This window comes from Clinocottus analis, unplaced genomic scaffold (genome assembly GCF_023055335.1).
Source record: "Clinocottus analis isolate CAN_PGR_092001 unplaced genomic scaffold, fCliAna1.0.p SCAF_18, whole genome shotgun sequence".
Lineage (NCBI taxonomy): Eukaryota > Metazoa > Chordata > Actinopteri > Perciformes > Cottidae > Clinocottus > Clinocottus analis.
In genome coordinates this window covers 6,397,861-6,415,073 of record NW_027175909.1, presented here as the reverse complement: position 1 = coordinate 6,415,073, position 17,213 = coordinate 6,397,861, and the positions used below count along the sequence as shown (strand labels likewise).

The following is a 17,213-nucleotide window of genomic DNA, read 5'->3' as shown; positions in this document are numbered from 1 at the left end:
TGTTATTTGTAAATGTCGAAAGTTTTAGTTTTTAACAATAACACTTTTACAAATAATATACAAAATATAATACGTAGTAAATATCTTTGCATCTTTTCTTGTATTAGTTTTTCTTGTAAACCAATTGGAGTTCTACGTTACTCTGCTTTTCTATTTCAGTCTAAAAATGGTAATAAATGCAGCATTTAACTGGCCTCTCCACCATTCTCAGGCTTGATCTAAATGTTTTTAATTTCACCCTGCAGATTCCTGAATAAACAAAACAACAGGATGCACGATGCTGTCACAGAGGCCTTTACTGGATCAGACGTGTTTAGCTGTCCGAGATCCTCTCGTGCTTCTCCAGACAAACGTGAGGCTTCAGCGAAGGACTTGTTTTTATCCCTCGGCTGTTGATCAATCATTTAATCTTCTTAATAGGCCCAAATCAAAACTAATGGTGCATGTAATAAGTGTTTAACTAAACAATGTGGACAGTGGGGGACTTAAGTGGTGCCTTAATTATTTTCTCTTAACTGAGCATGACAGTCCTAATGAATTTAGGGTTCGCAAACAAACTTTTGACAACTAAAATGCAACGCTTGCCCCAAACAATGCCTCTTCTCACTCTCACTGAATATCTGCATATATTCTGCTCTTGCCACTAGTGCTGTTTTTTTTTTATTAATACATTTATGCCAATATATTTGCATGTCATAAAATGTAATACAAGCTTTTGCTAATCCAACATAATTCAGTCACAGTGGTATAACCAGTCCTGGATTTTCAAAACTCATGTGAGGCATTTGGTGCCATCTTGTGGTGACTTTGGTGTTTTCAAAGAAACATAATATAAATGTTCTTGCATCTAATATCTACTGCTAATTTTACTGCAGATACATCTTGTTGCATGCATTAGCAACTAAATATGTATGTGTCCCAACTGAACGTCAGTAAAAATGTTACTTAGCCCTTTTTAAGATTGTAGTGTTTTTATTTAGAGGTAATCCATTTGTCTTGATATATTTATCGCCTGTGTTTAATTACAAATATTATAATCATGTTTCTACTTAGGTACCCTTTATTTGGGGTTTGCAACAGAGTAGCTATTAATCATCAATTTATGCTTTACATGTGAGATATAAGAAATGAATTGTCCCACTTCGGGGTTGTCGGTTTGTGGGGAAAAGCCCATGGTTGTTGTTTTTTTTGGTAATGATGCAGTTATAAGTGTAGGAAATAAATGAATATGTGTGCGTTTAACACATTCAAGTCTTGAGTTATAACACACCAGCTTGTTCCCACCCTTGCAACCTTAAAGATATTCTTATTAATGGCTATAATTGATAAACCATAAGTAAATGAGTTATCAACTGCGACTAGACCATTAGCTGCCATCTATTCATTTATTTATAATAAAGTTGTACCCAATTGGGGAAAGAGTGCACACAGAATGTGGAATATCCTACTATGTGTTAAAGTAAAATTTAAGTCACAAAGTCAGGATAAATTGGAGCATCTATATTTTAAAATATATAATTATGTGTATATACTTTATGATTGAACTGGATGATTTATGTACAAGTAACGTGTGAGTGAGTTTAAAAAGTAGGTTTTGATGTCACTTTGTTCTACCACAGAGCAAGACTGACATCTGCTGTCCTTACCCAAAACATCAGACTGTCACACACACAAACACACACACACACACACACACACACACACACACACACACACACACACACACACACACACACACACACACACACACACAAGCTTTTGCAGACAGCAGAATACAGAATTTTAAGTGAACTGATAAAAGAAATTTTAAAAAACAACCTCTCTCCTTTCTGTCGTCAAGGTGGATGTGACACCCCTCTCATGGCCACTTGGTTCAGTCCGCAGCCTCGTACCCGGAAGTAGTTGTAAATATTTACTTTGCGATCAGCTGACTTCCATTCACATGACTGCAATTAGCATAGGACCAATGCCGTTTTTATCATATTGCAGCTAGTACGTATTCCTATATATTTAAAATATAGGCTACGTTAATGACGGGTGGTTTAACAGCTATTTCGCTTTCACGATTAGCGGCCAGTTAGCTTAGCATTTGGGACATTCAGGCCTCGGAAGTGAATAGCAGCTGGTAGCTTGGTAGCTGTTTGAGCTAGCTGAGGCAAAACTTTGATTTAACTACTACAATTAACGTGTTTGTCAAAATGGACAAGATTGCTAAAGGTGAGTAAAATCCACAGGAGAAAAAAAAACTCTTGTTTTTCGGTATGCTAAAGTGTTTGGCGCACTGTTTACCTTTTTAGCTCTGAAAAATGTAATGTATTGCCATTAGCAGTGTGATAAACATTAGGAGTTGTTAGCTTTCATACATGTTTAAAGAGTTAATGACATGGCATTAGATTAATAATTAAGTTATATATTTTGTAGCATGCAGGCTATCATTAGCACAACATGAATAGCGTGCAGTGTTTCGTAAGGTGTGCATATAGTTGGTACTGTTTGAAATCATGATACTTGCTTCTCAAAATAATGTTGTAAAAATGTTGTTTCCTGTGTGTCCTTTGTGAATGTAATGCGAGTTGTGTTTGGTGCTGCAGATGTGGGTGATATCCAGTCTCGACTGTTAGACCACAGACCAATCATCAACGCTGAGATCCGTTACTTTGTGAGAGAGTTTGAGGTAATTGTCTTGTTTATAAGGCTACATAGCTAGTTGTTTAAACTCTTGACTTTAGGGTGCAATGCGACCGATGACAGATATTTTGACTTTTTACCATCATTTACATGTTTAACCTTCAACACTGCTGTCACCCATTAGGCTGTAGATTAGACACTCATAACCTACATGACAATTCAATTCGCACAAAGTTATGTGCCGCACTGGCATTAAATCAGTGCATAAAGTCACGAGATCCGAGCGCCTCCTATATTATACAAAAATGTGGCTGAACAGAAAAAGGATTGTGGTTGGACAGTCAACACAATATATGTGCACACTCCACAGTGAAACATTACGGGATTTCCTCATCCTGCTTCAACAATGTTCCCCAATAAATGAACTGCAAACTTCAAGACAGCGTATTGAACCATTTTTTTTTAAATTTCTCATTAAGTGAGAGAATCTGTCCAATGTTTTAGTGCAATTGAGAGAAATATCCCCAAACCAATTAACGTCTCTGCTGCTCCATGAAGAGATGAATATACTATCAGAAAAATACAGTATTTTCTCTTGTTCTTGAAAAGACAATGCCATGAAATTATTTCAACTCAATTGTTATTTTTTTCATTCATTTGAATGGAAATAATATATTGTGACCCAGTGCTAAATGGTTTTAGTCTTCCATGTGGTATTCTTGTGACAATACTGAGCTTTCCTCTGCCGCTGTTTAGGAAAAACGTGGACACAGAGAGAGCCGACTGCTGGAGAACCTCAATAAAATTGTCCCGGAAGCAAATGAACAAATGCTGCCGGCAGATTTAGAAGGCATGATGTCTGATGTGGTTAAACGTTGTAAGTCTCCTCTTCTCCTCTTTCATGTTAGACAAAACTCTTTTCATATATGTAATGTATTATAAACACACTTAATAATGATTTAATAATAATGTGTTCTACTCTTGTAGTGGAACTGTATACTTACTCTAATTATAGTGCTGTGTCCGAATGCATCTTCATATATGTATGTTGTGTTGGAGCAAATCAAAATTGTCAATATGAATATATAAAATATTTTCCTGCTTCTCTCTCACAGTGGAGGCTGCTAATCACATGGCAGAGAGAGTCCAGAAGAGGGAGCTAGAGGCACAGCAGGTAAAAACAACTGGAAACAAAGGATAAAGCGCAGGTGGACACATTATCGTAGTCTTTGAAAAAAATGTATTGGAATGCAGACTGTACAGGCATTAAGGTTTAGTTGCTCTCTGAGTATGAACCCGCACATTGAGGATGAATGCTCACCGAGTCTGTTTACGCTGTCTTTTATTATCAGCAACTTCAGTGTCGTGCATGAAAGCAAGAGGGTTTGACAGCTGAAGTATAGTTGAGACAAACATCATCATCCTCACCTTCTTGTGTCCTTCCAGAGCACCCAGCTGCAGGGGAACATGGAGCGTTTGAAAGATGAGTGGACAGAGTTTCTGAAGGAGCAGCAGAGATTAAAGGAGGAAGTGGATGAGGAGCACGCCAAGGCTGTCGGACAACTCAGCGCCCGGTACAGCGAAAAGAAGAAGGACTTGACCAAGTTTTCACCCGTCTGATCAGTCAGCGGTGGTGTGAGTGGTGAACAAACCTCTCTTGTTCCATGCGCGTGCTTGTTATGGACGCGGACGTCTGTTCTGCGCGTACAAAACAAAGCGACCGACTTCGACTAATGAACTCAGTGGTTGGCACAGAATGCAGAGGTCTCGCACAAGACTCAACATTTTCCAAATTGTAAATATTAAAGTGTGATCCACAATGTGGAATTTCACGGGCCATCAAACTTACAGGTCTCTGTCTTTTAGCACATGGAACTTTCACGGTGAACCAAAAGGCCTGCAATATGTCATTTTTAAACGAGCAATCATGTGATTGTTCATTGGCCGTGAAGTTTACAACATTTCAAGATTTTAATGGATGCCTGCCTGAAGGGTGCTGATGATGAATTTGCGTCGGCCTCTAGTTGAAAGGAACCTGGAGCTTGGCACCACGGCGAGATATTCTAAGCACTGCAAGCCAGATTATTACATGTTAGAAAAGCCCTTCTGAGCAGGTGTGTTTAAAGCACAAGACAAGTGTTGTAGAAATGAGCTCAAACTAAACCGTTTCCAGAACAAGTCATCTCTCAGCAGCTCTCCGTGTTTGGAACGTTTGACCTGTGACTTTAACTTCAAGTAAACCAACTGTCTATGAAGTAACCTTCATTATAAAAAGCCTTTGCTGAAACCAATAGTGATTGATCTGCAGCAGCTGTTTTTTCTTTACTTTTGCCTCTTCAAATCTGATTTTAATAAGCCACAAATCCAACATTTTTCTTCCATTTAAACAGAAAAGGAAAAACATGAATCAGATTTGGACTTTTTGGACTTCATTTTTTGGTCATGTTTACATTAAAAAAAAAAGATGGATAAACACAAACTCACAGTGTTTCTTTGCTTCTCCGTTTATTAATTACACTGAGAGCCATATGCTATGTTGGAAATCAGTTATAACGCAAACAATATAGATAAGTTGTTCCATGAAATCGTCCTTTTGGGTCTTTTCCCTACACGGGCACCCTGTGAGGTTGGTCTTTGACTCGCTGTACTTCTAATGAAGTGTTTTGTTTTCGCTCCGGACAATGGCGGATTCTTGGACAGGTTAATGGCTGGGCGGGCACATTCCTGGCATGGCTGAGAACAGAATTCATCTCAAACAACGTAATAGAGAAAATATTTCACATACCCCCCCACACAAACCCCTTCACAGCCTCACACTCTTTTAAACTGCCCAGACACCTCGGCTGTCGAAGAAGAAGTCTGAAGAAGCTGATTTGGACTTTGTCTCCTCCATCTGTCAGAAAAATAAGAGTCAAATGTAACAAGCCAGCAGATAAGTCCCTCCACGGCGTGGCAACACAGCTGAAGAAAACTCTATTTAGTGAGCAACGACCTGTCTTCCCCCCCTGCTCTCATGCAAAACCCCGCTTGGCCTGTGTCTGTGCTTCCACGTGTGCGAGTCGGTGATGGCTGGCGTCACAGATCAGAGAGCGACGTGCCAGCAGATGGACGTCTGCGTGCATGCCTTCCCTCCACCTCGGTGACTGCAGCTGTCCAAGTCGGAGACAGACCGTCATTAGCTAACGAGGAGCGACAATACGGAAACGCGGCCCACCCGCGCCCGGCGAGGCACCTTTTCATCTGCCCTTGTTTGCTCTTCTGGTTTTCGTTGGGAAGAAAGAAAACATGCAGTCAGAGTACATGAAAGGTCACCACTAAAGCCATGTGAGGGTGAGCTATTCACGAGTAGAGTCGTGAGCTCAAAGTGAGGACTTGTTGGGCCTGATAAGTACAGGATTTATTTCTTCTGGAATGGGTTTTGATATTGCAATGCTTTGGAAAACGTCTTTGTAAATAAGTCCAGACAACACATAAAAGTGCTTCTTCCAGGATTTAACGATCGATGTTCATGTAGATCTACGACTTTCACCATTTCTCTGGTTGATGCCAGGACTGCTCTTTGCTGTTCAAATCCACAAAAGCCAGGCGGCGTGAGGCAGGTCAGAGTAACCTTCCACCATCTTCAATCGCACTACAAGACCATTGCGGTCAATAATAACACGCGCTCTGCCAAACTGAATTGACTTTAAGCAATCTGGGATTCAGATCAACGTCTGTTTGTGACCGAGGGATTGCAACAAAAACAGGTTTCGACATTTAGAGGAATTTGGGTTCTAAGTTAAAGTGCAGGCTGAAAAAGTATGTAAAGCCAAGAATCTCGGCGGCTGGTAAAGTAATTGCTGAGCGCCTGGTGCTGATCAACAACAACAATCTGTGCCCTTATTAGTGGTAGAGAACAGGAAACGTTGCACGCTCTCGGACATTTTTATGGAGAATGTGGTTCATCTTGATAGATCTCATCAAACGCTAAGAGGAAACTGTCGGGCGTCCCATGTACGCAGGCCGATGACACCGAAACTTCCCCCTGTAGCCCGACCAGTCAGACGGTTCCATGAGCAGAAAAGCGTTGGGCGCTGGCTGGAATCGCCTCTTATCGTCCTCAGCCTGCTGCCTCAAGTCTCTGGGCCTTTGCGCCTGTGTTTTTTCGTCTCCAGTGTGCATCACAGAGCAGTGCGCTCTTCCTGTTTTGAAGAGCGAGCGGTGCTCTCGGGCCACCGAGCCGCCGCTCCCCGTGCCAACACAAACGGTAAAGGAAGCAGCGGCACCCAGCTGGAGCTCCACTGGGCAACACACGGCGATAAGGGCAATCTGAGGCCCCGTCTGAAAAAGAGCTTTCCACATCCACTGGAAAAGATGAAATGTATCATGGTCGGGATGAAATGCGCAGGTTACGTGTGATGGAGACGCTTAGTGGAAAAACAGGATCAGGTTGTTCGTATGCTGGATTGAGAGCCCGGCCTAACTGTGGAAGCTGAGCTCGAATGGCCGTTTCAGTTTTGATCAACCCGCAGCGCTACTCGGCACATTCTTCAGCCCTCCCAACATCTGCTGGTAACAAGTGGTCAAATTTCAACGTGTCAATGAAACTATATTTGACACTAACTGCAAGCATATGAACTATGTAAGGTGTGCTTTCCTTATTTCTGGCAACCCACCAAAAAATATAATATACTTAATATACTTAATAAACTCTCAATGCCATCCATGTGGAGCATACCGGTTAAGAAAGCACTCAAATTATGATATATTATTATTATTATTATGTGTCAATTCAACACTTTAGCACAAACTTTGACCTCCATATTTAACATTGTTAGTTCACGGCTTTCTGACAGGAAATACTGGATATTACAAGCTTCAAACTACATAAACGTACAGGTAATTGTCATTGATAATATCTCCACTGTAGGATTCTTTCCCGTGAGCTTTGTGAGTGCTCGGCAGATCAAACACGGTGTTTGAGCACACGTGTGTTGGCTTGATATTTACATGTCTGCTCACTCTCCTTTAGTGCTTTACTGTTTGAAAATTAATCAAATACCAGCAGAGGTTGAATTTTCTTGAAAAAACAAATAAAATACACATGACCTCGGGGGACTGCTACATTTTCTTCAAAGCTGTCAGCAAATTGGCCTTACTAAACATTTTCGTTTTGTCAGAATCACCTTTCCTTTCAGTCGACTGATGAGAAAAAGCAGTCTAACGGCAACACAATTTGACTTTTTTGTGTTGGAACAATAGAAAGCGAGGAGGTATTCGTTCACCCCCGCCTTCCTGACAGCTTATGAGAATTTCTCTGCCTCTGCGTGCTCCCTCCTTTTCTTTTGTGCTGCATGATGGGACCCTGTTACTCGATTACTAAGGGGTCCAAAATGAAAATGCCAATGAACAAAAGCACCACGCTTCCAAGTTAATAACCCGGCATAAAACCACCCCGGGGACTCGGTGATGGGTCTTGGGAGGATGGTAAAGCAGGTGGCCGTATGAATTCTTTGGCAATAGCAAACGTTCACCCGGTGGATTTCTAAATAAGAGAAGGAAAGCCCTCAAAGCCGCAGTAAAACAAATTAAGAAATTGATATTTCTCTGAGGGAAAGTTGCAAGGCATGCTGGATAGTCTCTGACTCTGGCAGCTTAGGAAAGGAGCACTGGGTGGCATATAAAAGCAATCACTGGAAAGAAAAGGGATGGAAATGAGATGCTACAAATGCCAGTGTTCCCTGATTAACAAGCACTGATATGCTCCCAAACGAAGGCTGGCACTGGAACATGCCAAATGTGTATTCTGTGACGTGAACACAGGCACATATGAACCAGATGTATTGATCAGATTATCTCTCTTTGAAAGAACACGTTTCACATTGCCTTCTTTTGTGCAGTGAAGAGCTTGATCAGCTGAACTGAGCGTGATGTTTTGCGTCTGCTCAGTTTCACGGGACAGCCTCGCTAATACAACGGCTCGGTGTTCCTGCCAGCTCCAAGAAACGCAGGTAGGAGTCCAGCAACAACAAACACCTTCCTCAGACAATCACAGGGCAAACAATAGCCAGAGAGGACGCGGAGAACCGCCTGTCATCGGGCAAATGGCCACCAGCAGCAAAAAAAAAAAGCTGTTGTCGTCTAGATTCCTGAAGCGGAGAGGAATGTCTGGCTCCACTGCCAACCTCCTCAATGCTTTGATTTTCTCTGTTTTCTGAGGTATTTTTTTGTAGATGTTATCTTTCTTTGACTGTTTCGATGATTCGAAACCCTAAAACTATTGAAACAGAATTTCATACGGCATTCAAATAGCAGCGAGAAAATGTACAAATATATAAAAGAATATGAAGAAAAACATATCAGATCAAGTGAATGGTTGTAAAACCTGAACTAATTGATTTGTGGCCACTTGTGGGCAGCAGAAACAATATAAACAGACACACACTATCACCTTTTTCTATTGATGGAACATATTTTCATATTTACTCATCTGACAGATATGACACGTTAGTCTTCATTTGGAGTCGTTCAATATTAAGTTCTGTTTTTATCTGTTTTGGTCTCAACCAACTCCCGAGGGAAGTATTTGGCTCGAGAAAGCAAAATGGGCAATAATTCTTTGTGAGTCATTGTAAATAATAATATTTGTTATGGCGGCTTTCCGTTATCAGCTCAGTGCATATTCAGTTCGAACAAGCACGAGTCAATTTACTTGTACTGAACTTCCTGCCAGCTCGTTGCACTCTAGATTTACATCTTCCGCCATTAAAATGTTCCTGGTATGAAATAAGGGGTATGATTTAAATCTGCTGGGCATGAAAAAACCATTTGCTCTGAGCCTTTTTGATCAGTTATTTATTACTCATTATCTGGGTATTGATTTATGGAGATAAGTCATGGAACAGAGAGGAGAAAGGAAAGCAATACGAAGGATGATTCAAGGCCACGGAGATGGATGTAACAGAGATGTTGAAGAATACAGTATATAAAGGAACAATATTTTGATAATTGAAAGTGAAATACTTAAACAGTGTGTTGTTCATAAGTTCAGTGTATGTTATTTAATGTGACTTTCTGAGAACTTCAGCCATACCCACAGGGCTTTTCCAAAGGAATATTTTCAGTTTCTGCAACGTTATGGTGATAAAATAAAACAGATTTCTCTGTACAAGTTTAAAAAGTCAATAAAATCAGACACCATTCACAGTGAGCATGTGGTTTCTAGATTTAAACTGCAGCCACAATGTCTTACTGATGTCTTATTTATCTTTAATAGAGACATAAATGGAAGTCAGTGCCAAGAAACAATCAAATACACTTTCATCAGCAATAATGTGTGACTTTAAAGATAACAAAGACGGCTGTCAATAACAGTGACTGTAGGATTTTCCTTGCTTCCAGAATAGACAGAAGCTTTTTGGATGTCCCCTGTACCTCATTATAAATGAAAGGCATACAAACAGGATTATCCGTGAACACTTTTTAAGAGGCTAACTAATGGAAGAAAAAGACACGCTCCCAAAGTAGCCAACATTTCGCAAAGGTAACTAAGCAGAATGGTCCTGAAAAAAAAAAGACCGTGGAATGTCTCCCCTGTTGTGGTCAGAGCGAGCCCTTCGCTCTCACTGAACGATCTCACGATGAGATCTCCAAGGAGCGTCTAATATCCCTCCGACCTCAGCCCCTAAAATCCAATAAATCAATCAGTTGTGCTTTACAAGCCTGCGTGTGTGTGTTACCCATTCAGGACATAGAGAGTCCCTGCTGTGGCTCGCAGCTTAAAACCATCCTGACTGACAGAACAATGAGGCAGGCGGGAGACAGGGGGAACAAGATGCATACTTGTTTTGCCGGTGTGATTTCTGCGTGTCCGTGTGTGTTTGTAGCGGCCCGTGAACTCCCTGCCGGAGTGTGAGTCAGCCTCTGATCCTGGCTTTCTCCAGGGAGGCCCTGGCTCTTGGCAGAGGAATGCATGGGAGTGGGCTCCTTCAATAAAGGCAACTCTTTCAGGGGCCCCAGGACGGCCCTGGGATTCGCTTTTCATCGTTTCCCTCCCGTGTCTCTCTGGACCCAAGTGGGCTGCTTGCTTTTGCTACTGCTGCTGCTTCGTTTCAAGCGTAATGGTTTTACCTTGAGGCTGCGGGAGAAAGACACAGAGGAAGAGAGTCCAGAGCTGAAATTATGACTCACCTACTGTATGCCAATGGTAAGCACAGGATGTCATGACATCTTGTTAGAGCTCGACATGATTCTGTCTGTCGTTCGGCTGATAAGGCAGAATCCCAAACAGATATGTTAAAACAGTCTGGGTTTTGAACTACCTTTGAGAAAGTGAAAAAAAAGATGGAAAGGAGAAAACGCATGTGGAGAAACCAAGAGAAACATATTGGTGATGAGAGAACCCGCGAAATATGAAGCTAGAGCCAGCAACATTCAGCCTGTGTTAGTGAGTTTGTGTTTGCTTTTTCCCATTTGCTTCCTGTCTCTATGCTAAGCTAAGTTAAGCTAAAGGGCTGGTAGTGGTATTGATTTCCTCATCTAACTCTGAGCAAGAAAGCCAATAAACACATTTCCCTAAATGTTGAACAGTTTATTTTAAAGGTGAAGACAGTTTTACAACTAATATCCATTTTCCTTTTTTTGTGCCTTTGCTACGACTCTTTTTAAATGATCCAGCGAATGCATAAATTTAAACTTGCACCCATTGCTCTGTGGTGTCGTTGAGGTCTAGCAGATGTGTGGCGGGAGTACAACTACGCTTTTTAACAGCTATGATACGGGTCAAAGAGAAAGTGAGCCGGGAGACTAACACAAACGGTGAATGAAAGAAAAAGACACATAAGGATAGAGACAAAAAAAAATGAGAGAAAGCAAGAAAAATACAGAAGGAAAAAGCGCAAGAAACGCTGAAAAAAAGAGAATCTAATGGAAGTAATGACAATGGTGAAAAAAAGACACAAAAGCCCTGAGAGATGAGAGGGAGAAAGAGAAGAACAAAGACAAGGAAAACGGAAGTAAAAGATGGGATGGGAGGGAAAGACACAGAGAAGGGAAGACTGGTCCCTGGCCTGTAGATCAAAGCAGGCATGAGCAGCAGCTCCAGGCCGATCCTCCCAGCACCTGCTGCTGCCCGGCAGCCAAGTCAAACACTTTATTCCAGCAGACGAACTGCTTAATGGCTTCTGTGGAGAGACCTTTACCGGGCCCATGACTGACTCTGCAGACGCTCAGAGGGTGGAGGCTGCTCTGACACACACACACAGAAACACTCAAAAGGCTTCCTTAAACTCGTTCTTACTCTCTGCCTACACAGGGCGACACATCCAGGAGAGCGCACACAACTTTCTGCGTGCGATCCATCCCATCATTTTATTGCACATCTGCGAAAGTGCCGAGAAACCCAGACACCTGTCAGAGTCATAAACTCACTCAGAGTGCCCACGGACTGATGAAGCAAGCATACAATAAGAGACATTTGAAATAAATCATAAGCACCTGATTCGAGCACCGTGCACTTTTCTGCCCAGGCTAATGCAGCGCTGTTAAAGGTACCCGGGTTGTGGTTGGACCTGAGTCAATACGTTGCAGAGAACAAATCATCCTTGGAAAAACAGTAAACATCTGTTTTGTGACTTGGCCACCTCTCACTGGCAATGTCAGCCTGACCTCAACAAGGCTGGGCCCCTTTTACATTTTCCATGAGAGCAAACGGGAGTACCAGTAAGTGGGTGACAGCATCTGTAATTTCTTTTCTTTTCTTTTTTTAAAAAGCAGGGGAAAATAAAAACAAACCTTGACGCAATGAAGGCAGGTACTGGGGCCCTCCTAGTCCTAACGTGTCTTGCATCGAGTGCCCAAAAAGAATAAAACCACGGATAGTCCGCACGTGCGCCTTTTGCTCAGACGAAGTGAAGTCTCGTTGGTCGATGATGACATTTACGGCTCGCCCCGTATGAAATACTGTCAGCTGAAACATCCCATCATCCCTGCTTTCCTTGGGAGCTACAGCCTACATGGCCGCCGCGTGATTTGTACGTCGGGAATGACATTTGGATGCATGACATTGGATTTTCTTGGACACAAACAGGATGTAATCCTCTATTGATATTCTTTGGGAAATTCTGTTTTCTATTTCTGCGGCTGGGCCTGGATGCAAAGCGGCACTCACGGCACCGTTATGTGTCTTGCTCAAGGACACTTTAGCGAGCGGCACGCGTTCCAATGTGTGGGCTTCAAGGGGATCTCTGTATTTTTACCACAATATTAATGTGTGTAGCATATAACATTTGATAAGGCTGAGGGGGAAGATTAATAAACCCCTTTTTTTTAAACTGGATTTGAAGGAACTTAAAACATCTCGAAAACGCTCAACATCCACCATGTATGATTTCTTTAATGATGGTTAATTAGAGCGTTAAAAACATCAAAAATATGTTGTGTTGTAAAGACCCCAAATCAACTCATATGTAGACTATTATAATATTCAGCAGCGCTAAAAACCTTCCCAGTGATCCTGGTGATGGAGTGGTGGACTCGTGGCTGGCCCGCTATCTGGAAACACCAGGAAGTCCATGAGTCCAGGTCTTCTTTTCTCCTCTTTTCCCGTAGTCTTTGTTCTCCACCTTCGCCTCCCTCTCTCTGCCCCACCTCAAACCCCCTCACAATCTGGCATGTATCCTGATGGCTTTACCAGCAGGAAGTGGGGCTTTTTTACAGGAAAGGCTCTCGACCAAGAAGCGTCTGTGTGAGGCCGACTCCGAGTCGATGTGCCTGTCACCACCTGTTGCGTCTCACCTCAACGTTCAACGCGATTCAGTGCTGCGCCACTTCTCTTATTTTTTTCCGACACTCATCAAAACCAGAAATGACACGCGATAGCGTGAGTCTCATGACAGGGCTGCTTACAGCTTTATGAGGAGCAGTAATAGGCACTGTTAGCAGTATGTGGGATCAGAAAGTCAATGTGTTTGCATTTCCATGAGACTCTCCTACAGCATGCTGAAGAAACTCTGTTGGTGCCAGAGGCCCTATCTGGTCACTCGGGCCTGAAAAAGGAGGACTTCTTCAATCAACGTTTTTTCCTTAAAATGTCAGTTGGACTTCATTCACACTTTGCACCTAAACAACGCTCAAAGTTGAGCATTTCGAGGAAGTAAAAGATGGAACAAATCTTCTGATGGTGAGCCTGCAGAAGGATCACTCACTTCCAGAAAAACTTAATAAGGAACAAGATTTAAAGGACAAATATGTAGAGTGAATAACCTAACGATCAGCCATGCTAGCTAGCGGCGCTGTGAGCAGCAGCACCCAAGCTTTCACATTGTTTTTCACAAATAGGCCTCTATCATAACCAGGTTAGGCCCTGAAATGCATTGAGACCTCTCGCCGCTGTTTCAGCAAAATACCTCCCGTATAAAATGTTTGATTCTTTGCCACAACTTACCCTTTTTAAAACATGTGGCCATTAGGGTTGTTGATTCAATATTGCATGACGATTGAAGCCAAAGGTCATTTTTTTGCCGGAGCTCGTTTCTTTTTCTCAAACAACGTTTGACTTTCAGTAGCACCTGTCAATATCCAGCCTGTTTGCGGCAGTGGAGTTTCCAGCAGTGGGAAAACTACCGACCGTGTAAGTACACAGGCCTTGTGGAAAATGACGGTAATTCCAATACTGTTGATACCTCGGGAAACTTGGCACGGCTTTAGTCGCCTGCCCGGATCCAGCAGAGAGCAGCAGAACATAAAAACACTCGGGATACAGCGGGGGTTGTCATAGTAATCCACAACCACCATAATAATGCCTTCTCTCCCTTCATATAGCCGATTTCTCTCTCCATCCCACCCTATTATTAATTATTCAGCATTTTCTTTCTTTCTACCACTTTTTATGTCCATCATTCTCTTTGATTCTCTTTCTCTCCTCGCTCTCTATGACCCACCCAGATGAAAAGACAAGGGGCTTTCCGAGTTTCTGGGATTGTTCCAATCATGTGGGAGAGCCCTTTCCTCGCTGTCTTTTCCCAGCACAGGTGCCGGCTGCAGTGGCTCTAGTAAGCTGTCTGCAAATGACATTGGTTCCCCTCCGTTGGTCACATCCTGTGTCCCGGATATGATACTGCCATGAGCCTCGGTGTTCCGAATGGAAACACGTCTGGCTTTGGATCGCATGATGTCCATCTGTGGGAAGACTGCGCTGAAAGCAGTTCTACAGAAAGAGTGTCCAACAAGGTAATTCCCATATGTTTACATGACAGAATTAGATTTGGTCAGAAATAGCCTCTGAAATGTTCCAGAAAGGCTTCTCTTTAAAGGTTTTCTCGGTGAGTTCATTGGCAGTGTCGAAAACGAAGAAATAGATACTGTTTGTGAGAGGCAGGTTCCAGCTGTTGAAGAGGAGGCTTTCTGTGATTCATTTACTTTTTTATGATGATTGAGTTCAAATTACTTCATGAGCAGTTTGTTAGGTTGACCTGTGGCAGTACTGTCAGAGTATATAAAAATGAAAAGCAATAGTGTGAGATTTTAACGCAAGATACTAATTTGTCTTCGTGCCAAATAGTTTTGAAGATTGATACCACTCTCATATCTAAGACTTCAAAACAACCATCTTTGCTCCGTTCCAGTGCTTTAAATCTGCCGATCAGCCTCTCTAAGGCTCTCTGATTAACAAGTTATAGACGTGCAAAGAACTTAAACTTCTGATGGACCAGCATGGGATCATTTGGATCCTGTTGAAATGCTACTAAAATTATACGTATGATGTCTGCCGATTTAGAAGATGATTTTGCCCTGAAACACCGCAACGTGTTCTTTCTACACGTCATTATAGATTCAAAATAAATCTCGAGACATGGGATAGGCAACCTTGGTTGAAGGTTGGTATGCTTAATGATTACAACGCAGAAGTGGATGATTTTATAAAGCTGTCAGCCTGATTATGGAGAACTTTTGTTTTTAATGACGCTATGCACATTGCCTGTGTGGATGGAACAGAATTTCAGATTAAAATTTGGATGTGGTGCCATAAATAAACCTAATGTTAAACCTGATGTTGACCTGGCACACTGATTAACAAGAAACTGACACTTCATATGAAAAAGGTTGCTGACCCCTGATATTGAGTATACTATCTCCTGCCTGCCAGCACTTTTTCATTCAGAAAATGTACTTTTATAGAGGAATGTAGTCTGAAGAGTCAGAGACACCTCATGAAAAAAGTCAGTGCATCCTGCTGAGTGCTATTGCTCACTCTCTGAAGGTAGTGGCCTAGAACTGAATCTAACTATAGCATGGACTGTTTTTACATTCACACACACTCCTCTTCTCTGTTATTCTCAGTCTCTTATTTCTCACTTTTACCCCGTTTGCCACCTGTCGACTCTTGCACTCTCAGGCACTAAGTTCAGGCAATTAAGAAAATAAACAGAATTTCCCCGGGTCCCCAGGGTCTATTAATCTTTCTTTTTCCTATTACACAACTCTATAACTGGCCTGGCAGCATGCCTGGTCATCAACAATGGGTAACCAGTAGACACCCACAACTATGCAACCCCCACCTCACCAGACGATATGTAAAATGTGTCAGCAGCAATTTGGTCATATTTACCACAGCTGACATGTTGAGATTAAATAGTGATGTGTGGTTATTGGCTTGCCATGGTAACAATAGAGCACATTTGGGAGGGCTGGGCCTGTGTGTAGATGTTATTTATCATGCGCAAAAGTGTAAGAAAATAATCTCATATATCATTTTTCACCTCCAATTAACCATGAAGGAATTTGCGTTGCACACAGTGAGCGGCGGCTGGAATGTCAGTGTAGCAAGAACGGTGGGTCACGAGTGGATGTCAAGGCCATTGTTTGATATAATAGCTCAAATAAACTTTAGTGGGTGGGAGTTCTCGTACTGCTGACACCTTCATGTCGGCACAGCGGTCTAAATCAGAGCAGGAATATGATCATAGCAGTCATAACAGTTCATACAGAAATACCTTTGAAGTGTAATGGAAGGTTCAAGAAGGCGGCACTCAGTGTGTTCTTTCACTCAGTGGCACACACGAGTGTTGAGCTTTTTCTTTTTTTTATAGAATAGACATTTTGCGTATCTCTTGTAAATATTTTAAGCTGGTTAAATAAACAAGATACATATGTCCATTTGTGTACCCTCTCTAATCTTTATGCTCAGCTAACCGGTTGCAGGCTAGCTTAAAATGTTGCACGCAGACGAAAACAAGTGATATTGTTATTGTCATCTAACACTCGGCAAGAGTTCAGCAAACTTCCCAAAACGTCCAACTATTCCTTTAACTCTTTGGCTATCAGAAAATGAGTCTTCAGACTCATATGTACACATATGAGTCTTCTTATGTGTACAGCTGAGATTGGGAGGCCAAAAAAACAATATTTCAGTCCCATTGTGCAATTCGAAACGGGTTATGGTTTCTGCAGGCTTCCGACCCTTTTGATTTATCAGCTGTTTTTTCCTTGTTTTCGCCTGGTCGCGACCAAAAGGTAAGACATTTCAAGTACGTTTGAGCTTTTACAGCCAAATTGTCAAGATGCACTCCTGTAAGGTCAATGTCTCTTATACTGCGTCTCCATTGAAT

General features: G+C 42.1%; 1 protein-coding gene across 1 annotated transcript; it reads left to right on the top strand.

The window, feature by feature from the left end:
- Positions 1 to 1,921: 1,921 nt before the first annotated feature.
- bloc1s5 (biogenesis of lysosomal organelles complex-1, subunit 5, muted) lies at positions 1,922 to 5,015 on the top strand. The gene is made up of 5 exons (XM_068582032.1): positions 1,922 to 2,217; positions 2,592 to 2,674; positions 3,385 to 3,505; positions 3,744 to 3,802; positions 4,075 to 5,015. The coding sequence occupies exons 1-5, from the start codon at positions 2,199 to 2,201 to the stop codon at positions 4,246 to 4,248; spliced, it is 456 nt and encodes a 151-aa protein (XP_068438133.1). The 5' UTR covers positions 1,922 to 2,198; the 3' UTR covers positions 4,249 to 5,015.
- The last annotated feature ends 12,198 nt before the right edge of the window (positions 5,016 to 17,213 follow it).